Consider the following 25,542-nt stretch of genomic DNA (forward strand, 5'->3'; position numbering starts at 1 on the left):
CAGTGAGCAAATAAATAATCAGACATAAGTTCCCTGGGTTCTTAATTCTACTAAGTTGCCAACTTCAGAAATATGTTTTAGTAAAAACAAGCCTAATTTTAAAAATTGCAAATGAGTTATTTCTTTAAATTGCATTACTTGAAATTCTATGTAAAAGAATACTACATTTTTAAGTTTTAAAACTGAGATTAAGTAAGTTTTACTTCCAGAGGGAGAACAAATGAAGCAAGGAGAAAACACTCTACAATTATGTCACCAGAAAAGCACAATTCCATTTACAAAGCCTGGATTCGTGCCCAATTTTTCCAAAACACATCTACCAGATTACATCTGTATAAGACTTTTTCCATAACAAACAAGGATAACAAGGCAAAAAAGTAATACAAATAGAATTCCACTTGAAAAATCAAAGTTCAAGATATATCTAGACTAGTTCCATCCCCAGCCCATTTTCCATTCTGCTTTACTGATGCAGAGGCAACAAATCTTGTTTGAATACAAAATTCTTAACAGAAAAAGCTTTCATAGTTAGCTGTTAATCTACTAAGGCACTATCCTTTCAGGAAAGTGCCATTTTACAGTACCTATAGCAAAAAACCTACACAATTTAACCTTTTTAATGAAACTGGATTAGCTTTTCAATGTATTATGTTCTCTACACTTTCTATTTAAAAGCTATTACTAAAGGAGCTTATAAAATGTGAAGGCTCAGGACACAAATAAGCAATGAGGCTATGTGAAGAACTGGAAGCCTAGAGGTTAACCAGCTTCAAATCATCTGTGAATGATAATTTTCAAAAACACTACACCAAACCCTTCATCACACACATGAGAGCCAAACCACAGTCAGTCAAAATGCAACACGTCGCTGTCTGCAGTTAGTTTTGCCTGTAATTAAAACACTACCATTTTATGGTTGCTAAAGGTATACACATGAAAAGCAATCATCATCAATTTAAAAAATTGAGAGAGGAAATCAAATTTTATTATAAAACTCTCCTTTTCTGGTTACTTAGCAAAGCATTTCTCAAATATTTATTAAGAAATATTGAAACCCACTATTTTCATCCCCCAAAATGTATAAAATATATTCCTTATTAACTAAGAAAATCTCAACTTAGCATTTAAAAAAGTTTAGCAGCAAAACTGTGGGAGGAGTCTCTCCTAGTAATGTATCCTACAAGAGTATGAATGACCTGAGACAAAATAAGGGCAACAGCCAACTGTGCCACTAAGCACATGATTTCATTCACCCTTTCTGACTGTCAGGTTTCTCATTTGTCAAATGGGAATAATAACAACTGGATCACAGGATTGTTGAGAAAGCTAAAAGAGATGAGTCATGTACGAATATCTATCATAATAGCAGGCTAGACTTTTTTTTAATTGTTAGAAGCACATCCCTTCTCCCACCACAACCTTCCCCACAAAAGAAATCCACATATACATTTGAAATCAGGCCGGATTTTTTAAATGATACTAACACTTAATTTAATGTTACTCATTCATCTCCCTCCAGCAATTGAAGACTATAATTCAAGTAAAGATATATCTAACAACTAAAGATACCTTTAAAAATGAGAAAACTGGGTAACATGTAGCTTAACAACATACTACTTTTCTTTTTTTTCTCTGCCCTTTTAGGCACTCTCCTAGGGAAAGAACAGTTAACCTTTGTTGTCTAAAACCATCTTCTCCTTGATCTAACAGCTATCTGCTTATTCAGCAAATAAAAATTCTGTGAGGGTCTTCCTAAGTTGTTAAAGATCCTAAATTAGTAAGGCACTAACGGGGATACATTGAAACAATTCCTGCAAACAGAGCTGATGTATAAATTTGACAGACTCCCTTTGTAACCTAGTGCTAAGGTAGTCATGTAATTCAGGACACTTACGTCTAACGTTAAACCTGAAGGGACAACTATTCTAGACAAATGTGCATTTATAATCACCCTACCCATCGTATTATCTCCAAATTGTACATGTGCAAAATGATCTTTTGCTTCAGAAGGAAAAGGCTTTGTTACTTTTTCTTTTGTAAAAAAAATAACAACTAAACACACCTAGTGGCTAGATATTGTTTTCCAAAAAAAGGAACCAGGGCTCCTATGAAAACTGGATGATGATTCTAGAACTGAGGGAGGAAATATATATTATGAGTCTGGAGCATCTTGTCGTGCCAGAAAGTAAGCAAGTGCTCAAAAAACACAATGACGAGAGCATGGCAAAGGAACAAAAGATGTGACTGAAAGAACTCTCAATTTGAAGCTGGAATCAATAAAGTCGTTCTGGATTGTAACAAAAAGTATAAAATAAATATCCATGAGTCCATAATAAGATAAATAAAAGATTAAACAAATCAATAAATGGGAGAAACAAATCTCCCATGCAGAATTCAAAACATCTTGTTAGATGTTCCACCCTCAAGGAGGTAGAGTATAACCCCCTACTCCTTAAGTGTGGGCTGTGCATAGCAACTTCTTTCCAAAAAGTACAGTATGTGGGTGGGGGAGGGGCTCAGGGAATAATTACAGTGAAAAAACCTAACACCGCCTCAACCAAGTGATCAAGGTTATCATCAGCAGTGGTAAGTCATGTTGATAGTACGTACCCTTAATAAAATGTGATGAAATGGCACTCACTTTACCTCTGTGACCTTCCTCCCCAAAACACATAACCCCAGTTGAATGAGTAAAATGTCACATGGTCTATAAAATACCATCGAGTCATCAAAAACAAGATACAGTCTGACACAGTCATCAAAAACAAAAAAGTCTGAGAAATTGTCCCAGCCAAGAGAAACCTAAGAAGACATAACTACTAAATGTAATGTGGCATCCTGCATGGGTAGGATCCTGGAACAAAAAGAACATTAGGTAAAAACTAAGGATATCTGAATAAAGTGTGGACTTTAATAATAACGTATCAATATTGGTTCATTATGTGGAACAAATGTAGCTTACTAATGTAAGATGTTATAATGGGTGGAACTGGACGTAAAGTAGATGGGAACTCTATTTTTGCAATTTTTCTAAGAATCTAAAACTGTTCTAAAATTAAAAGTTTAAGAAAAAGTAGAAAACCTTAAAATATTTTATATACAGATTAACATTATGCACTATGGCCCTCATTTTGTCCAAATGTAAGCCAGTCATTCACTATTTATGATATTCATGGTGTCCTGAGGAAATGATGGAGGTCTGCATGCAGAGAGAAGTTGACAGTGGAGAATCCTCCTTCATCTATCCATTTTCAGCATCCTGCAGTGTACTGCACTTCACATGTATGTCGAGTTAAGTAGTTTAAACTAATACTCACAAGTATACACAAATGATTTAAAATGTCTCAGACAGGAAACAGCAGGTAGGATATAGGCATAAGCAAGTAGCAAAAGTGACATTCCTTCATTCCTGAGTTCTTCATCAGTCACAATATGAGGTTAGTTGTTATTTAATGATACTTTTAACTAAAGAAATCTGACCAGAAGTAGGCCAAGACATTTCAAAATTATTAAGAAGCCTATCAGGCCTTAGTGGATTTTTATTAACGTAATGAATAAGCAAACATTAGATACATACATATATTTTAAAATAGTAACAACTTGAGAAGCAACAATGGATTTATAACCATTCTTGTTAACAATGAACCCTGCCCTTTGTATGCTTCAAGATAATGGCTAATGATAGCATGAAGTTTTCATAATTAGCATAAGATACATGCAGATTACAAAGATAAGCCTTTCTAATTTTTAGTGATATTTAAAATCACGCTACTCCCAATCTAATATTTTATGAAATTTCACAAAAGGTAATGACAAATATGCAGAAGATTTTACAGATGTTGTCTTGTTGAATTCTGTTTTGACAATGAAATGGATGAAAAAGATATAAGTATCCTCAACATATGCTCAACAGCAAATGAATTCCTTAAGGAAAACAATGTTTTAGCTAAAATTGTGTAAGTGTAACCAGTGAGAAAGCAGCCACATGTTTGGAATAAAAAGATTCTGACATACTGTCCATCAGGTGAGGATACAAGAAGACATACCCTCATCAGATAATGGATTTGCCAGCACCTTGATCTTGGACTTCCCAGCTTCCAGAACCATGAGAAATAAATGTTTATTGTTTCGTGTTTTTTGGAGAAAAAAAAAAGATTATGAAGTAAAGTTAAAGGGTTAGCACTACACATATAATTCATTTTCTCAATTATTCATAGACAAGCAGTTATAGAAAAGTAGATAAATCCAGAAATGTACAGAGTGCTACAGGATATCACTAATGTGGTTAATTTCACAGAAACGAGACCTTTAATAAATAGAGGAATACTTACAAACTATAATGAGATGTGTAGGAACTATCACACAGTGTTTAAGTGACTTAGCTCCCGAACTGGACTGCATGGGCTGGAACACCGGCAATAGAATTTATTAGCTATGAGATCTTGGACACATTACTTAATCTCTACAAGTTATTATCATCTGTAGAATGGTGACAGAATTGGTCAGAGTTTTACAAGAGATAATTCATGTATAGCACTTAGAACAACGCTTGGCACACAGTACGTATTCAATAAATGTTAGCTATTACTGGTTATTATGAGAATAATCATAAAAATCTTTTATACCACAAAAAATTCATTAATCATCTTTTGGCAAAGAACTTAGAGATGATCAACCTCAGAGATGAATTACACATTTTTCTTTTACAAATAAGTAAGCATTCCAAATTTGCTGGCCTATTCTGGGATATTTTGTAGACTGGGATCTATGAGAATACTCCATCAGTATCTCCTGCTAAATTAGTTATATTGATAGTGTTGGCCACAAATATTTAACAGAAAGTACTTCATCAGAACTTTAAAATAGTATACATACCCTCAAATCAGGAGAAAAGTTGTCGGCAGAAGTTGAAATGGAATCTGATGATACAACAGAAGCTGATTTTGTATGCACTGAATTCTCTGAATGAGAAGTGGAGGCACTACAAAATACAAAAGTACAGTATGTTGGAAAAACGGGGGCTTCAAAGACCAATTTCAGACATTGTATTTAATATTACTCCAATATTTATTAAAATTTCCACAGCCAACTAAGTTCTGCTTTGCCTTTTCAATCTTATCTCTAAGTCTTAACAAATTACAAACTATTCCTGCTGGGTCAAGTATTCTTACGATCTAAGTTCCCTCTGGATAGACTCCTAATACTCATGAAGACACTCCAGGCTAATTCCTCCTTTTTATCCATTCACCCATCCATTCATTCATCCAAAGAACATTCATTGAGTGGTCCAATGTACAAAACCACTACACCAGGCACTGTGATTTGAAAATAAATATGACATCATCCCCATGTTCATGAAGCTCACAAGCCTGTGACACAGACAAGTAAAGAAAGTGGTGCAGTGTGATGACTCTAAATAGAAACACATACACACACACATACACACACACACACACACAAACACCCCACATACATACAAATATCTATGGGAGAAAAGAAAAGGAAGCAGCCAATTCTGGCCAGAAAGTTCAGGGAAGACTTCTCAGAGGAGATGATATTCAAACTGAGTCTCAAAAGATAGGAGATTATCAGACCAACAAACAAGGAAATTTCAAGAACAAACAAAAGGCAATGCAAAGGTACAGAAGTATCAAAGTCTACAGAACATCTCAGACACTACAAATAGTTGAATAAGGGTGAATGGATAAAAGAGCAGATGAGGATGGAAAGAGAAGTTCTTTGTACCTTGTACCTTCCCACCACATCAAACAACCCTGCCTGAAGTATCTACTTCTTCCATTATAAGTAATCACTCTACAGTTACTTTTACTTTCTTAAATTCCTATAGAACTTTTTTTTTTTTTCCTGAGACAGAGTTTCACTCTTGTCACCCAGGCTGGAGTGCAATGGTACGATCTCGGGTCACTGCAACCTCCGCCTCCCACGTTCAAGCGATTCTCCTGTCTCAGCCTCCTGAGTAGCTGGGATTACAGGCACCTGCCCCCATACCTGGCTAATTTTTGTATTTTTGTAGAGACGAGGTTTCACCATGTTGGCCAGGCTGGTCTTGAACTCCTGACCTCAACTGATGTGCCCGCTTCGGCCTCCCAAAGTGCTGGGATTACAGGTGTGAGCCACTGCGCCTGGCCAAACTTTCGATACCTGATCACGCTTTTATTGTTTATTTTGTCTCACCAACTAGTGCCCCAAGAACAAAAATTATGTCTTTTTTTGGGGAGGATGGGGGGGCGGGGGAGAAATGAGGTCTCATTATGTTATCCAGGCTGTTCTCCTCAAACTCCTGGCCTCAAACGATCCTCTCACTCAGCCTCCCAAAGTGTCGGGATTTCATGCATGGGCTACCGTGCTCAAGCCTACTTCTTTTTTATTTTCCACAAAATCTACTTCAGGACCTGTGTACACTGTTAACATGTATTATGTTTGTTAAATTTAAAAATCTGTGGCAATATGCCACAAATTGAATAACTGATATCATTTCCTCTTATCAGTAAAACAAAGTTAAAATTATTTAAGGTAAGATCGATGGTAGAAAAACCTCAAATACTTTGAATTGGGTCTTAAAGTTCAGATTTTCAAAAATGTATTTTCCTAAAACATATTAAAAGTCTTCTTTATACCAGAATGCAAAATTTTTTTCACTAGATTTTGATGAAATACTTCACCTTTGAGTTGTGATAATATTAAGAACCATTTAGCTTTAAAATAAATCCCATTTATTCATTACAAACCTGTCTATAACAAGAATAACTAAATTACTTATACAATGTGAAAATCACCTCCCCAAAAAAGAAATTGTCACTTCATTTAAATGAATGAAAAGTGGCATTCCAGTGCAAACACAACATAGTATTTCCAACAACCTATACTATTATACAAAAAAGCAGTCATAAGAAATTATATTACATAGTTTTATAATGTAAGGAAAGAAAAAGTGATAGGCTGTGAATGTTTTCCCTTTTTTTGTATCTAAATTCTGATTAAATGTCATTTGCCTTAAAATAACAGGTAAAATAACCAAATTTTAAGCATAGTACTTTGACAGACATTGTTAGCTCCCTACTTCAAATAGATTCCCCTTTCTCCCTGACTTTGATCAGGGTAGTTTGTGCCCTGCCGAAGACAAGAGGCTTGCTATTCTCTTCCTTGTGGCTAGGAGAGCCCCGTGAGTCAATTCCAGTCAGTGAGATTTAGTGGGAAATCTGCTAATGGTTATAGAAACCTTTTATTTTCTCAATAAAGGGGAGCAGAAACAGCAGGGTAGTCTTTGTCCTTTCCCATTTCTCTTGCCTAAAATAAGGATATAAAGTTTGAAAATACAAGAGCCATCTTATAAACATTAGCAACGTGCTGGCCTGCTGAGGACAAGGAGCCAAAGAATAGGATGAGCATAGGTTCTTGTAGCATCACTGAGCCAACAACTCTCTACCTCTGGAATTCTTGTTATGTAACATAAATGGGTGAGCACAGCTGTGTGTGCCTGTAGTCCAAGATGCTCGAGAGGCTGAAGCAGAAGGATCACTTGAGCCCAGGAGTTTGAGACCAGCCTGGGCAACATGCCAAGAACTCATCTCGAAAAATTAAATAAAATTAAAATTTTTTAAATAAAATAAATGAACTTAAATTTTTTAAATCACTGCAATAGAGTCTGTTCTAGACAGTCAAACACAATATAGCAATCAACATCTCATAAAGTCTATCTGGGGCAAGTTCAAATGTATAATGCTATTTTATATGCCTATGCCCTTCTGGGAGAAAAACTCTTAAAGGCAATTGAATATAACTTGAAATTATGGAGAGTGTATTATCTAGAAAAATAATATTGACAGACTATTGTAGCACGTAGCACCAAGAAACCAAACAGCTCTCTGGTTGGGTGTAGTGGCTCACGCCTGTAATCCCAGCACTTTGGAAGGCCAAGGAGGGTGGATCACTTCAGCCCAGGAGTTCAAAACCAGCCTGGGCAACAGGGTGAAACTCCCTCTCTACTAAAAATACAAAAATTAGCCAGGAGTGGTGGCACATGCCTGTAGTCCCAGCTACTCGGGAGACTGAAGCATGAGAATCATTTGAACCTGGCAGGTAGAGGTTGCAGTGAGCTGAGATCATACCACTGCACTCCAGCCTGGGCAACAGAGCAAGACTCTCACCAAAAAAAAAAAAGAAAGAAAGAAAGAAAGAAAGAAAGAAAGAAAGAAAGAAAGAAAGAAAGAAACCAAATGGCTCTTTAGAGCCCAAGTATAAAGTAAATAAATCTAAGACAGAGAAAATAACAAATCCAGGTACTGCAACTTATACTTTGCAGTCTCAGATTCAAAGAATCAGTCTTTCTAGCAAAAGTGTGGTAAATAGCCTTTAATTATTAACTTCTCTTCAGACACACATAAACATAGGTAGATATTATGATCCACAGTGTTATAGTTTAATAAGCACTAATGTATATTTCTGTATAACCAGTCTACAAAGGGTTTTACTCTCCAGGCAAATATTGAACTGGAGGGGTACAGTGTGGGAATACATCATAGTACTGTTCTTGTGATTACGGCAGAAACACACACACACACACACACAGAGAAAGGGGGAGAGAGGGAGGGAGAGAGAGTGCACAGGATAGAGGGAGAGAGGGAGACAGAGCATGAGAGAGCAAGTAAGCATGCAGGTGCAGCGGAACTGTTAAAACTTCTGGTATAAACGTAAAGTGCTGCCTTTAGCAGCTACTCAGACTGAAGGTGGCCGTGGGCACACTAGGATGCATAGTTCTCTTTTCTGTAGTTGTTTGTTTTCTTCTGTACTGGCTCTGTGCATGCTTGTAGTCACCATGGCTACTGGTATAACACATGCTAATTTCCACTGCTTTTTTTCCATTTCTCCCTTGCTCATCTTGAAGTCAAGCTCTCTATGTTTATTTTTTATGAACTGTTCCACAAACAAGCTCTGTATTTCCCAAAATTCATGCCTCTGCTTCAGGCCTTTCCAAAATAGAATGTTCCTTTACCCTAATCTATTTAATAACATCCTACCTACCCTTTAAGACCTGGTTTAAAAAACTAACTTCTCCAAGAAGTCTTGGAGTCTTCCAAGAAGGTCTTCCAGTTGGAATTAAACTCTCAGTCTTCTACACTTTCATAGACTTTGTCTATAACTGCACTTAACACTTCCCACATTAGACTAGAGAACTTCAGTTACATGGCCACCTCTTTTTAAAATTACAAACTCCAAATAATAAGAATCTTGTAATTAGCAAGGCATTTGAACTTGGAGTAGAAACTGCAGTCTCTAACCTCATTAAGTAACCGATACCATTTTGGTCCTCAGATTTCCTAGGCCTATATACTTCATCTCAGTCCATCCAAACATTCCTGTTTTCCTTGTCAACCTGGGCCTTTGTTCCAAATGCTAAAACTTCTAGTCAACACCTGTCGCATATGTTCATTACCATATTACTTTGTGTTTCCTACACCCACTTTTCTCTGTCCAAGCCTTTCTTCAACTACTAATTCTCTTCCTAATCTTTATCTGAATGTTTTAGTCCACAGTGAATAAACTCCCCTACATCTTCAACAGGATTCTCCCCTTCACCTCTGCCTCAACTAACCTCTCCTCACAGGAATCCACTTCCCTGCAGACTTTAATAAGAGACTCTTTTCTTTTCCCACATGTAACAATGCCCAAAGATGAAACAAGCATTTTCCCAGCTGAACTCTCAGGCTTCTACATTAGTATTAGTTTTGCATCTTCACATATAAAAAACCTTCTTCCTCTAAGGTTTATGGCTTTTCAGTATACAACCTCCTTGTTACTATCATCCACACACCCATCCTCCTCACTCACTAAGGGTTTTCTCATCTGGCTCACTTTCTTCTCTAGCATTTCTTTCTACTCCAAAGCTGCCATCATTATGGGAATTTTATTATCCATAAAGATAAACTGTCAACAACCTAGCTCAAAATTCCCAATTTCTACATCCCTCATACACATTCCCACTTCAGCAATGTGCATCTTGTCATTACACCTTGGACTTTATCACTTCTGGGAATTACCCTGCCACTATAATCTTAAACTTGAGGAAATTAATCTTTGACTAGATGCCAACCCTTTCTAAATATTTAACTTTCTTAACTTTCCCTTCATCTCATCTTCAACCTAGTAGAGACACCCAGACCCTCAACCCCTCCATTTTTTATTATCCTTCATGATTCATTGCTCTCCTTTGCCCACTTCGCTTCCCTTCCTAACCATCAGTGTCCTTATATCCGTATCCATTAGCCACGACTGTCCTGCTAATCCCTAAATGTGAACCAACATAACCATCTTTCTTGGCTACTAGTGAAGGAAATCTTCAAACTGGGGCCACTTAGGACTTACGATTAGAAACATCAGCTAGGCCCAACACAGTGCTCAATGATTCTCCCATTACCCAAGTGACTTTTTTAAACCATAACCATCCTTTTCTCCCACACAGCTATCACATCCAATCTATCCAAAGTCCTGTACAGTCTACTTCCCTACCATCCCTTGGGTATATCTTCTCTCTATCCTACTTTTTACCATCCTAACACCACTTCTCTGGACTAGTGCAAATTACTTGTCTCTTTTCTCCTACTCATCCAATATATCATCCCAAACCAAAACCAAAGTGATCTTTCCAAAACCCAAATCTGATCATATCAATCCCTTGCTTAAATCTTCATTGATTCCTCACTGCCTACAGAATCAAGCCAAAACCCCTCAGCATAACACTCAGTTTTCCACGATCTGGCCCTTGTTCTACATATTCAGCTGTAGTTTTTACTCATCTGGAACCGCTGGGAATGGCTTGCAGATTTCTTAAGTTCTGTAGCCATTTCATGCCTCTGTGCCTTTGATAACCCTATTGTATCTGCCTCTAATGTCCTTTATAATCTTCCATGCCCTCTTTGTCCCATCTATCTTGTAGACATACCTACTGCTTCTTTTACTGTACACTGTACATATTTCTATCATAATACCTGTAACATTATATTGCATTTACTCACCTAAAAGCTCCTCTCCCCACATAGTTATTATTTACTATTTCAAGATTCTTTCTTTACTACAATCTTCTGTGAGCAAACAACCTTCTCAAAATAAAACACGTAAAACACTGAAAGAAGAATACGTGGCATATGTAGCTATTACTATTTATGACAACTGAGTGTTACTGCACACATATTGTCCCTCAAGTCAGATTAGTTACATAAATAAAATTATAACGGCAAAAGTTCGAAGGCAAGAACTATAATTAGTGGCCTAATGTTTACGAAATAAGAACTTACGTCTCGTGGATGGCATTATGTTTGAAGTATTAGAAAAATAAATATTATTCCCACTATGGAAGCATGTGTCTTGGCATTGCAAATGCAGTTTAAAAGTGAAACTATCATAGAAGATTAAAGTTTCAAAAGAGTTTCTTGAAATTTTGAAGAAAAAGAACTCCAATTTGAAATTGACTGCTTAAAATTACTTTTCTTCTACATAAAGAAAACTCTTAAGTCCTAAAAAGGACTAAAAAGAAGAAGACAGTACCAATGGAAGAGGGTACATGATTACATCACCAATAATAACTTTTCTCTGAGAAAATATGAGTAAAAATCGAATGCTCCTTTTGCCTGTTACTGTTTTCTACATTACATTTCCCAAAACTGTTTACTCCCACTGACAGACACTCCAATTATACAAGATAATTTCATGAAGAAACAATTTTCATGTTCTTTTCTTCCTGCAAAAAAATTTTATTACCACGCCCTTTCTATATACAAAACATTGGGTTATGAAACAGCCTCCGCACTTCAGATTTCTGACCAATAAGAGACATTATACCACACAAGCATATCAATAATACCATGAGAGGTACAAACAAGGGCCAGGAGAAAAAAAAAAACCCGAAGGAAATGGTAATAATTATGACTAGAGGAAGCCAAGAAATGTATTCAGTTGAACCATTTGAAATTGCTGTTTTTATAGGTCAGATGGCCAAATATCAACTATTTCAGATGGCTCCATGTGCTAATGAAGGAAACAGAAGACACTGAGGTTGGGCCTTTAATGAGTGAATGAATCAGATCAAGGCTTTGGAAATCACACACACACAAAGGGAAAAAAAGTAAAAATAAAGGGCTTGAGAAACTACAAGGCATATTTTGTAAATAAGTAGTTTATTCAAACTAAACAGATAAAAGGCTGTAATTTGCTGAAATCCAAATGCCAGGCTTAAAAGCCTGGCTAATAAAAGGCAAGGGGCATACAATGAGATATCACTTCACTCACACTATACTGTCTATAATAAAATTTTTTTAAAAACAAACAATAGCAGGTGTTGGCAAAGATGTGGAATAATCAGAACACTCAGGCACTGCTTGTGGGAATGTAAAATGGTATAGCCACTTTGGAAAACAGTCTGGTAGTTCCTTAAAAGGTGAAACACACAATTACCCTATGACCCAGCAATTCTACTCCTAAAAATAAACCCAAGAGAAATGAAAATATTTTTCCACACACAAAAAAAAACCACGTTTACCAGAGAAAAACAAAATATATATTAAAAACACATGAATGTACATGAATATGTACATGAATGTTCATAGCAGCATTATTCACAATAGCCAAAAAGTGGAAACAACCCATGTCATTCCCCTTCTTAAAATCCTTCAATGGCTCCCTACTGCTCTCAAGATAAAGATCAATACCTTACCACAGCCTCAAGTTGCTACATAATCTAATCCATGCCTCCTTCTCCAGTTCCTCTTTGTATCTCCCTCTCCCTTTGCTCTCCCCAGTTCAACCACACTAGCCTTCTTTGAGATTCTGAAATTAGCTAGCCCCTCTGCAGGGAGCATGGTTCTGCCAAACTCCTCTCAACTGAAATATCACCTCCTTGGGAAAATCCAATCAGATGCCCCAGACAAAACCAGTGCTCCCATAGCCACTCTCATAGCACTTTGTGCTTTTCATTCTTTTCACTTACAACCAGTCTCTTCTTACGTATCTTTGCAAATGTTTGATTAATGATTTTTTTTGTTTTTTGGGGGTTTTCTTTGAGGCAGGGTCTTCCTCTGTCACCCAGGCTGGAGTGCAATAGTGCAATCATAGCTCAGTGCAGCCTCAAACTCTTGGACTCAAGTGATCCTCCCTGCTCAGGCTCCCAAGAAGCTAGAATTACAGATGCAAGACACCATGCCTGTCTTGATTAATGACTACGCTTCCTAAGACATCAAACTTCAAGGAGAAGGGATCCTGTTGGTTTTGCTCAACATTCTATTCCTAGGACCTAGCATAGCACTTGGTATAAAGTAGACACTCAGGAAATATTTGTTAAGGAGTGAAAGACTGAATGAGAATGATCAGAAGATTGAATTATTCTAATTAAATGCATTAGAGGCCATCACTAGAACATGCAAGATAAAACAAAAAAGAAATCTGTGAAAGGAGGGAGAGGGATAAAACATGGGTAGGGAAGGTGGAAGTCTAGTTTTCCTTCTGGAGTTGTTATTGTGTGCGTATTATTCTGTATACCATATATCATGTCCCATTCCCATCAAAAGACTTCCTGGAATGCTGAGACAAACATTTCTTTTAAGAGGTTGTCTTAAAAGAATGACAATCTTTAAAAAAAAAAAAAAAAACTAGTGGGAACTGGTTTTTGACTATGTTATTTTCACTGGGATGGTTAAAGAAGTAGTTGGGAATTGAGAAACCAGGATTAGTCCTATCTAGCTAACAGCAGTATCCCTGGCCAAGTCACTTAATTCCCACTCCCCATTACACTGTCACTCTGTGAAAAGTACCAATTAGACTGTTGGTGATTAACTTTTTTGGTGGTCATAGACCTCTTTGAAAATCCCATGAGAGCTATTTCCTGAAGTGCTTACAATGTTAGGGACTTAAAGGTTAAGAATCTTGGCCCCGATGATCCCTTTTAGTTCTAAAGTGGTCCAGGGCTTCTGAAATGAGTATTCTGCCTTTTGTAACATCCACACAATATACAGATAAATACTAAAAAATTAAAATAAATGTTTTATACACACACAATGCACACATGCATGTGTGCTAAAATAGCTTCATATTTGAAATTTTTTAGTATTTTAATTATGTAATCACAGTCTTAAAGACACAAAGACTAAATAGAATTAATCCGATATTGTGTTTCTTACAATAAAGTCTTTAAGAGAATGTTTATGTACAATGGAGTCAAAGGGAAATTAAATCCAACAACTACATATTTCAGGAGCTCTGGACTATCACTGTGCAAATTCAACACCCTTACTTACAAATAGAAATGACATCTATCAACAAATATTAGCCACAATTCCTTTAAATATTTTCGTTTATATCATGCGATTTTATCAGAAACTACACCTATTTAGCTAAGTAGTGATTCTATTTCAAATGTCCTACATTTCAAAATATATCCACAATAATTTAAGAGAGAGAGACCCCCTAACAATACATACACAGTTGGTTCAGTAACTCTTCTCTCTAAATGATTTAATCAGAATAAACTGGACCAGACTAATGTAAACTCTATTGACTCCAGGACATCACCCTTGCCAGTGTTCAACAAGGTTATGTTTACAAGTCTTCTTAGTCTGTGATTCACAAACTTACTCTAACTTTGTGACCTCGGCACACTAGAGCTGGTTATTCGCTTCAGTGGCCTGCCTGACTCACTTGGAGTACTTTTCTGCCAACTTGAAAAAATGGAAACACTTTGGAGTAATCTTGGTACTTGCATTTCCGACAGCAAACTCCTTTTTCTTTCAAATACTACATATGGTTTTTGTTCACAAGTCTCTTCCCAAATCTGCAGACCATATTCCATTCTTATGTGTCTATCATCATTGCCTCCATTTCTCAATGCCCACTTACTGCTTAATCTCTTGGAATCTAGCTTCTGCCACTATCAAGTGATGCCCTGAAATTGTTCTTTCTATAATTACTAATGGCCTGGTTGGTTTTTTTTAAAAAAAAAAAAAAAAGTTTTTTTCTTAGTTCTGATTCTATAAATGATCATCTCCCTTCAGCAGCATATTATTTTGGTTATCCCATTTCTCAGTTTAACCAATGCCTTTTTTAGTGCCTACAATATGTAAGATACTACTCATCTAGGAACCCCTAGAAATACAGAGATAAATATGACCCTTGCTGTTTTCGGTGAACTTTCACTAGTGTACTTTAACACAAGCACAGCAACAGTGAGACGCTGTCTCTACAAACACACACACACAAAAAAAACCACAAACAGAACATGATAAATGGGTGTGAGAAAGAGAAACAAATCCCTGGGGGTTTGGAGAAACAGAGCCCTTGGGTGTTGTTTATATTATGTGATTTTACCAGAAACTATACCTATTTAGCTAAGTAGTGATTCTATTTCAAATGTCTTACATTTCAAAATATATCCACAATAATATTGGGGAGAGAGACCACCTAACAATGTTGTATATGAAAAGTTCATATAAAGTTTTAATTTAGAGGCTCAAGAAAGGCTTTTATGAAAGAGGTGGCATTTGATGTTGGCCAGAAGATAAAAGAGGTTCAATACTCTCAACAATTTCACTAAGCAAAGGAACAGCATGAAAAAGGACAAAGTAGGAAATTCAAGACATGTTAAAGCAACTGGAGAAGGCAGATCACTTTTATTGGCATACAGCGTACTTACAATGCACAGTTAGAGATAAGCCTGAAAAGGTAGGTTTGGATTACAGAGTAGAAAGTGCTGAATAATAAGTTGATATTTCTATAAGCAATGAGAGACCTCTGAAAGTTTCTGTACTTTAGGAAGACTTTTAACAATAAGTCAAAGAATAGATTACAAGAGAAGGAAAATCTGTTACAAGACTATTAGGAGATCTTCTCAAGTCAGAGGTACTGAGAGCCTAAACTAGCAATAAAAATAAAATAGGAGTGGACATATGGGACACTTTGGAAACAGAATAGAATTTAGCAGCTGACTTGACCTGAAAACAAGGGAGAAGGAAGACTCAAAATATGATCCCCAGTCTTGCTGACTGAAAAATCAGTGTGCCAAATTAGACAGTAAAGAAGAAAACAGGTCGTTTGAGGAGCTGCTGATTTCTGTCTTGAAATTTTTTAAGACTGAGGTGGTAGCAAGGCCAAAGGATTTTAGATTTTACTTGATCATATATTTGTTCATTCATTCATTCATTCAGGCAATGTTGATTTACTGCTTATCAGTGTGATATGAGTGTTCTATGAAGATATACATGTAATACAACAATGTTATATATGCTCCCAAATTATAGCCTCATGGGAGAGATAGACTCCTTTTTAACTGTCTATGAATCTGATTGTAATGAATGCTATAAGAATGGTTAAAAAAAAACTACAGGAGCGCAGAGGAGGAAAGGACTAAATATGACTGGGAAAAGCTGAGGCAAGCTTGAAAGATGTCATATTTGCTGGCCAGTGACTTGTTAGTAGGATTTGATGGTAAAGCAAAAGAGTAAAAACATTCCGGACAGAGAACAGCTGAAATAAATAGATCATTTGGGGAAACCTATGTAACTGGGCTTTGTGGAGGCAAGAAAGGTTCAAGCTATGTTCCGTGAATAAACCTCGATACCATGCTAAAAATCCAGATTATGTTCTGAGGACAATGGGAAGCCATCAAACCTTTCTGAGTAGAAGTGTCAAACAGTTCTATGTGCAGAGACATTCTGCTCAGGTTATGGAGCATCCACTGGGAAAAAAATTCTAGAGGAACTTAGGTCAGTTAATAAGTTATTGTATTAGAGCAGTAAGATCACTGAATAGACAACGGAACGAGGCCACATAATGACAAAGACAGAAAATATAGAAGAGCGAGCAGTTTTGGCTAGGATGTGGTATGTGGAAATAATTCAATAGATTTTGATATCATTGAACATTGAACTTGAGGTTCTTGCAAAACATCAAAGTGGATATATTCATTAAGCAAGCAGAAATACAGCTTTAACATTCTATGGAGAGGTTACAGCTAGGTGACAGCTAAATCAAATCCATAAAATGGAATTATGTAGCCCAGGGACAAGATATAAAACAAGATTTAATACTTAGCAAATGCAACTATTCAAAATAAGTAGTTAACACTACCTAATACTACAGAGCAGTCAAGGGAAATGAGAGAAAAGTCCATTGGACTGATTAATAAAATGTTAAATTAATTACAATGTCAACACAGTCTCTATAATGTTTTAGAAATACTTATTTGACATGAATGAAAAAGTTAAGGTATGGAGGCACGGACTGCCTCAACTTCTTGCCCTTCCTTCAATAAACTTACCTATATCCAAACGCACCCTTCCTTCCTTTTGTAGATAACATTTCTCTTTTCGGGTTCAAAGCCAGTCCTTCCTCTCATGCACGTCATTCTGCCCCATCCAGTCTACTTTGGGAGAGGTGTGTGTGTGCATGTGCGCGTGCACACACACACACATGCATAAACTTACACAATACCAGACATTTAGTAGGAACTCAATATTGATTACCTGAATCTACATGAGAATCATTAATAACACTCAAATTGAACTCTACCCTCAACTACTCTACTGATGCTGTTTTCTAGATGTCATTAATGACCTCAGGAACAAAACCAGGGGCCTTGTTTCTCTGAGTTCTCACCTTCCTTAACCTCTGTGCATTATTTGATGCTATCATCACTACCTCCCTCCTGGAATTCTTTGCTCTCTAAGCTTCCCTTGTCATTAAAATTTACTAGCTTTGCTTTGACTCTCTCCTTCTCTAAGTTATTTCTTCCAGTTGTCCCCTAAATATAGATTCTCTTGAAAGCTCTGACCTTGCCTCTGTTCTCTCTTCTTAATTTCTCTCTGAAGTATCATGAATTCCCACATCTTCAGTTACCATCTCTGTGCAAATGATTTTCAAACTTCTATCTTTAATCTTCTCAGTCCCACATTCACAAATACCCACTACTAGTCAAAGCATTTGACTATCTGGCCCCACACTCTCTCTCCAGCCTTATTTCTCACTCTGATCCTGCTTGGCTACTGCCAACACCTTTCAAGGACACTAAGCTATACAGTACCTAGAATTATACCAAATATTTTTTTAAACTGTCCCTTTCACATGCAAGTATTGCATTAGTAGCCAACTATTCTCACAGCCAATCAGGAAGTTATAGAATATTAAAAATGTAAGGGATTTCTGAGATCATTCTAGTGAAACTCCATCCCTCCCCTTATTTATAGATAAAGTATAGCCCAGAGAAGTGAAGTAAATGGTTTGGAATATAGTATCAAATTAGTGGCACAGCCAGAGAGAGAGAGAGAGAAGCAGATACAGAACTGGATCTCCTTTTGACTAACTCATATTGCTTCTGATAAGGAGTACAGAACTAAAAGGAGAAATGCCCTCAAAGTGCTTATTATCTAACTGGGGAGCTGTAACACAAACGTATACCCCAATATTTATTTTTATTATATAAACTCAATGCATGAGGATGAAGTTCAGTTGAGACCAATAAGGGAATGCTCCTTGGAGCAGATAAAGCTTAACTGGATTTGGAAACAGGTTAAGAATGAACTACAGAGACAGTAACTATCTTTAAGCCTATTTCCCATAAATATTTTTAAAGTTTTTGGACAACAAAAAACAAGGAATGCATTCCACATGAGAAAGATGGATTGGTAATTTAATCCCCCACTTAGAATTCAGTATGAATCCATGTGATATTATAAGATCTGATAGTAAATGAAGATAAGAGTTCATGGCAATATGATATTATCTCATAGAATCTTACTGTTCCTTGACTCCTCATCCACAAAGACTGCTTCGTTTTCTTTTACCCTACTACTTAGTAGCCATGTGACCACGGGCAGGGCGGTCTACCTCTCTGAATCTCAGTTTCTTTCTATGTAAAATGGCGATGGTATATCATATAATTGGTTATTTATTCAGCTCCTTGTGCTCCAGACAGGCCAACCCATTTCCTTATCCCCCAGCCTCCATCAGCAAGAGTTTAAAAAGGGCATTGGAAATCCATGTGCTCTGAGGAAGTAAGACTGTCTGTCCTTCCATCTCTCTGTCAGCCTCTCCAATACCATTAGCAAAAGTGAAGTGGAAGCCCCAGATTGTGAGTGTCCCTTGCACAACCTTACCCTTTCCTCCCTTCATTCAACATCATTTGCATTTTAACATGGACAGTCTTACAACTATCCACATTAAAAACTGTAAGGGCTAACATCATTATACTTTTACCTCTATTTTCAACAGTTCTCACAAGTAGTCAGAACTACCAGATTCTAATCCCCCTTCTCATTCTACCTCCCATTCACTCCCTGTTCCTCTGTTTCTGAATTTTAAGGTTAGCCATCACCAAAATGACCTTTATCTCTAGCTCTTCTTAAAGGGTCTTTTTACCTTTTATGCTTACTAAAGCCTAGTTTTTACCTGAGGACACTGTTCCCCAACAGCCTTCTCAGATAGAAAAATAAGCCCTTTTATTTTCTCTCCAATATTCCTCTCCCACCACTAGGCCTGAAAACTGGGCCTTGTCCCTCACTGCCACTTTCAGATTCTTCTACCTCTCTGTCTCTAAAAACCCCAAGTATTCAACCTCATGCCATCAGACTACAGCATGTACCACCCTCTTTGTTGACATCATTTGCCTGTCTCTAAGTCACTCTCTGTCACTTCTTAAGACTTTAGCTTCAGGCTTACCATAATTCTTTCCAGTACTGCCAACTGCTGTAATTCTTACTGATTCCAATTTACATAAATGAGCATTTAAACACCTTGGCCATTCAGTTAATCGAATTCCTCTTCCGCAATGATCTTGTCTTCCATTCTACCTCAGCCATTCACCTCAATGATCATATCCTCCGGACTGGCATTACCAATTAACTGCAATCACTCCCTAATTTAAATTTCAAACACTCTACTGTCTGACCATCAGCTCTTTTTCTCTAGTACCCCCAACCAACACTTCGAATTGTTCAATTTCACCAAAACCTCCACTGTTCCTACTACACTCCAGAGTATCTATTTCATGTTCTCACTTCTCGCTTTTCCCAGCTTTTAAAACTCCATGCCTGTTATTACAGTCGTTCCCTTGCCCTTGCTTACTTCACAGTACTTACTTGTCAACACGGAAATCTGCTTAAAGCCAACTTTCTGACTATTCCAGACCGTACCCACACAGTTGAACGAGTTGACAGAAAAAAAACACCACCACAGAGCGTGGACTCATTTTGAATTCATGGCCGCTTACCTCAACTAGACCCTTAATACTGCCTAGATATTACACAACATTTCTCTAGTTCATACACTCTCTCATTCTGCTAGATTACTATTTCATATTTTCTTTGCTTTCTTCACCCTGTATCATCCTCTCCACCCTGAATTTCCTAGATGCTCTAACTTCCTATTTCACTCAAAAATACAGAAGCAAACACGGATTTTCCACAAGCTCTCCAACTATAACCTGTGTGCACTGTGCACATATATTCTGCCTTGCTTTCTCTTACTATGGAGAAATCATCCATATTGCCATTAAATACCCCTCATTAGGCCAGGCATGGTGGCTCATGCCTGTAATCCTAGCACATTAAAAGGCCGAGGCAGGCGGATCACGAGGTCAGGAGATTGACACTACCCTGGCTAAGATAGTGAAACCTCGTCTCTACTAAAAATACAAAAAAATTAGCCAGGCGTGGTGGCACACAACTGTAGTCCCAGCTACTCAGGAGGCTGAGGCAGGAGAATCACTTGAACCCGGGAGGTGGAGGTTGCAGTGGGCCAAGATCACTGCACTTGATCTTGCCAAGACCACTGTACTCCAGCCTGGGCGACAAAGCAAGAGTCCATCTTAAAAAAACAAAAAACAAACAAACAAAAACCCTCATTAAACTCTATCTCCTCTTGTTTACACAAGAAAATCTCTCCAGCAATTCTCTCCTCCAGTTACTTACTGCATCATAAAATTTTCCCTCTCTACTCAATCTCACTAATCAGCATAGAAACAAAGTATTATTTCTCTCATCTTAATCCCTCCAAATAGTGCTTCATTTCTCTGAGCTTCTTTATAGCAAAATTCACTGAAAGAGATGTCTATATGTCAGAGGTGTTTGAACCAGAGCAACTCCATCTTGAATAGGGGCTGGGTAAAATAAGGCTGAAACCTGCTGGGCTGCATTCCCAGGAGGTTAAGGCATTCTAAATCACAGGATGAGATCAGAGGTCGGCACAAGACAGGGGTCTTAAAGACCTTGCTGATAAAACAGCATGCAGTAAAGAAGCCAGCCAAATCCCACCAAAACCAAGATAGTGACGGAGGTGACCTTTGGTTGTCCTTATTGCTACACTCCCTCAAGTACCATGGCAATCATGAATAATCCACCCCTTGTTTAGTATATAATCAAGAAATAACCATAAAAATGGGCAAGCAGCAGCCCTTGGGGCTGCTCTGCCTATGGAGTAGCTAGCTATTCTTTATTCCTTTACTTAATAAACTTGCTTTCACTTTACTCTATGGACTCACCCCGAATTCTTTCTTGAGCAAGATCTAAGAACCCTCTCTTGGGGTCTGGATCAGGACCCCTTTCCGGTAATATATATGCAGTGCTTCCAATTCCTCACTTCTCATTCTTTCCTAAATCCACTTCAGTCAGGCCTTTGCCTCCACCACACCAACAAAAATGCTTTTGTCAAGGTCATCAATCATCTCCACTTTGCTAAACCTGTTAATACTTCCTCCTCGTCTATCAGCAGCATTTAACATAGTTGATCACACCTTCCTCCTTGAAACACTTTCCACACTTGACTTCCAGAACTCTATACTCTTACGGTTTTTCTCCTATTCCCTAGCTAATACTCTCAGGTCTCCTGTAATGGTTCCATCTCACCTCCTTAACCTCATAACACTGGAGTGCCCCTAAACTCACTCTGTCCTTGAACTTATCTTCTACGTACTCCTCCTCTCCTTAATGATCTCATCCAGCCTCACAGTTCTCTGATGTGAAAATACTGTCTAAAGTGTGATATTCTTACACACACACACGCACGCACCTGCGCGCGCGCGCACACACACACACACACACACAACACAACACATACCACTGCTTAAAAACAAAAATGCAGGCTGGGGAAAGGGGACCAGCATCCTGTAATTGACAACAGTGCTAAAATGCAGAAAATGAAGTTACTGTTAAAATGCATAAGACATAAATTTAGAGCAAAAAACAAATATGTACGGGGCTAAGAAACAAAAGTAATTTTCTCAGGAAGACTTTCTAGATTATTCCCACTCTTCCTGGATATACACCTCCCTCAGCACATTCATCTTTAATTCATACCTATTAAAAACTGGTTCTTTGCTAATGTTTTCAAGCAAATTTATGTTTTCTAGTTTGGTGAAATACACAGACTCAATAAATATTTGTTTACCAAGAAATCTTTCTAAACTAAAATCAGAACTCTTTTAGAGATTAGCATTTACAACATATCCACTATATTAAAAACAACAGCAATAAAAATAGTAGGCCAGATATATTCGCACTAAAATAAGGAGATAATATATAGGCTCAAAGTAAAGGGATAGAGAAAAACCTACCAAGCAAATGGAAAACAAAAAAAAAACTATGGGTTGCTATCCTAATTTCAGATAAAACAGACTTGGCCAGGCATCGTGGTTCCGCCTGTAATACCAGCACTTCGGGAGGCTGAGGCAGGTGGATCACTTGAAGCCAGGAGTTTGAGACCAGCCAGGCCAACATGGCAAAACCTTGTCTCCACTAAAAATACAAAAGTTAGCCAGGTGTGGTGGCACACGCCTGTAATCGTAGTTATTCAGGAGGCTGAGGCACAAGAATCCCTTGAACCCAGGAGGCGGAGGTTGCAGTGAGCTGAGATAGTGCCATTACACTCCAGCCTAGGCAATACAGCGAGACTCTGTCTCAAAAACAAACAAACAAACAAAACAGACTTTAAACCAACAATGATCAAATGAGACAAAGAAGGGCATTATATTATTATACCCATTATAAAATGGGTAAAGGATTCAATTCAACAAGACGACTCAACTATCCTAAATATATATGCATCCAACACAGGAGCTCACCTAGGTTCATAAAACAAGTTCTTAGAGACCTACAAAGAGACTTAGATAACCACACAATAATAGTGAGAGACTTCAACACCCCACTGACAATATTAGATCATTGAGGCAAGAAACTAACAAAGATATTCAAGAGCTAAACTCAACACTTGATCAAATAGACCTAACATTCATCTACAGAACTCTCCACCCAAAAACAACATTCTTCTCATATGCACATGGCACATACTCTAAAATCGACAACACAATCAGCCATAAAACAATACTCAACAAATTTAAAGAAACTAAATTCATATCAACCATACTCTTGCATCACAGTGCAATAAAAATAGAAATCGACACTAAGAAGATCACTCAAAACCATACAATTACATGGTAATTTAACAACTTGCTCCTGAATAAACAATGAAATTAAGACAGAAATCAAGAAATTATTTAAAACTAATGAGAACAAAGATACAACATACTACAATCTCTGAGACATCGCTAAAGCAGTGTTAAGGGTTAAGTTTAAACCCCCACATCGAAAAATGAGAAGGAACTCAAATTGACAACCCAACATCACACCCAGGGGAACTAGGGAACCAACAGCAAACCAACCCCAAAGCTAGCAGAAGAAATAACCAAAATCAGAGCTGAACTGAATGAAATTGAGACACATAAAAAACATACAAAAGATCAAGGAAAGTGGAAGTTGGTTCTTTGAAAGAATAATTAAGATAGACCACTAGCTAGACTAATAAAGAAAAACAGAGGAGCTTCAAATAAACACAATCAGAAATGACAAAGGGGGCATTACCACCAACCCCAAAGAAATACAAAAAAATCCTCAGTGACTACTATGAATACCTCTATAGACACAAACTAGAAAACCTACAAGAAATAGAAAATTCCTGGAAACATACAACCTTCCAAGACTGAACCAGGAAGAAAGTGAAAACCTGAAGAGACTAATTCCAAGTTCCAAAATTGAATCAATAATAAAAAGCCTATCAACTAGAAAAAGCCCAGGACCAGATGGATTCACAGACAAATTCTACTAGATGCATAAAGAAGAGCTGGTGCCATTCCTATGGAAACTATTTCCCCCAAAAAAATGAGGAGGAAGGACTCCCTAACTCATTCTGAGGCCAGCATCACTCTGATACAAAAGCCTGGCAGACAGACAACGAAAAAAGAAAACTTCAGACAAATATTCCTGATGAACATAGCTGCAAAAATCCTTAACAAAATACTAGCAAATCGAATCAAGCAGTGCATCAAAAAGCTAATCCACAATGATCAAGGAGGATTTCTCCCCGGGATGCAAGGCTGGTTCAATGTGCACAAATCACTTAATTGTGATTCATTACATAAACAGACTGAAAATAAAAACCATATGATCATCTCGACAGATGCAGAAAAGGCTTTTGATAAAATTCAATAACCCTTCATGTTAAAAACCTTCCACAAACTAGGCATTGAAGGAACATACCTCAAAATAGTAAGAGCTACAGCCAACATCACACTGAATGGGTAAAAGCTGGAAGTATTCCCCTTAAGAAACAGAAAAAGACAAGAATGCCCACTGTCATCACTCATATTCAACATAACACTGTAAGTCCTAGCAAGAGCAATCAGGCAAGAGAAAGAAATAAAAGCATCCAAATAAAAAACAGGAAGTCAAACTATCTGTTTACAGATGATATATTTCATACCTAGTAAACCCAACAGTCTCTGCCCAAAAGCTACTAGATCTGATAAACAACTTCAGCAAAGTTTCAGGATACAAAATCAATGTATGAAAGTCAGTAGTATTTCTATACACAAACAAAATTCAAGCTGAGTGCCGAATCAAGAATGCGATCCCATTGACAATACCTATAAAAAAAAAACCTAGGAATACAGGTAACCAGGAAAGTGAAAGAGCTCTACAATGAGAATTACAAAACACTACTGAAAGAAATCAAAGATGATGCAAGCAAATTGAAACACATTCCATGCTCATGGATAGGAAGAATCAATATTGTTAAAATGATTATACTACCCTAAGCAATTTACAGATTCAGTGCGATTCCTACCAAATTACCAATGATATTCTTCACAAAATTAGAAAAAACTATTCTAAAATTCATCTGGAACCAAAAAGAAGCCCGAATAGCCACAGCAATTCTAAACAAAAAGAACAAATCTGGAGGCATCACATTGCCCAACTTCAAACTATACTACAAGGCTACAATAACGAAAACAGCATGATACTGGTACAAAAACAACAGACACACAGACCAATGGAACAGAATAGAGAGCCCAGAAATAATGCTGCCTTCCTACAATCATCTGATCTGACAAAGCTGACAAATGCAAGCACTGGGGAAAGGACTCTATTCAATTAATGGTGCTGTGAGGGGGTTATCTATACGTAGATTGAAACTGGAACCCTTAGAAATGAATGAAGT

General features: G+C 37.3%; 1 protein-coding gene across 7 annotated transcripts in view; it reads right to left on the reverse strand.

Moving 5' to 3' along the window:
• MTMR2 (myotubularin related protein 2) overlaps positions 1-25,542 on the reverse strand; it is a 91,262-nt gene that overhangs the window by 49,172 nt on the left and 16,548 nt on the right. For 6 of the 7 annotated variants that reach the window (XM_001146996.6, XM_508710.6, XM_054662641.2 and 3 more), the window contains one exon: positions 4,876-4,981. Coding sequence is in view for 2 of the 7 variants with exons in the window: in XM_508710.6 (XP_508710.2) it covers positions 4,876-4,981 (106 nt within the window). In the remaining 5 variants the exon portion in view is untranslated. Of the gene's footprint in view, positions 1-4,331; positions 4,405-4,875; positions 4,982-25,542 lie in introns of those variants that run through there. The other variant, XM_054662642.1, reaches the window with a different exon arrangement.

This window comes from Pan troglodytes, chromosome 9 (genome assembly GCF_028858775.2).
Source record: "Pan troglodytes isolate AG18354 chromosome 9, NHGRI_mPanTro3-v2.0_pri, whole genome shotgun sequence".
NCBI classification, from domain to species: Eukaryota; Metazoa; Chordata; class Mammalia; order Primates; family Hominidae; genus Pan; species Pan troglodytes.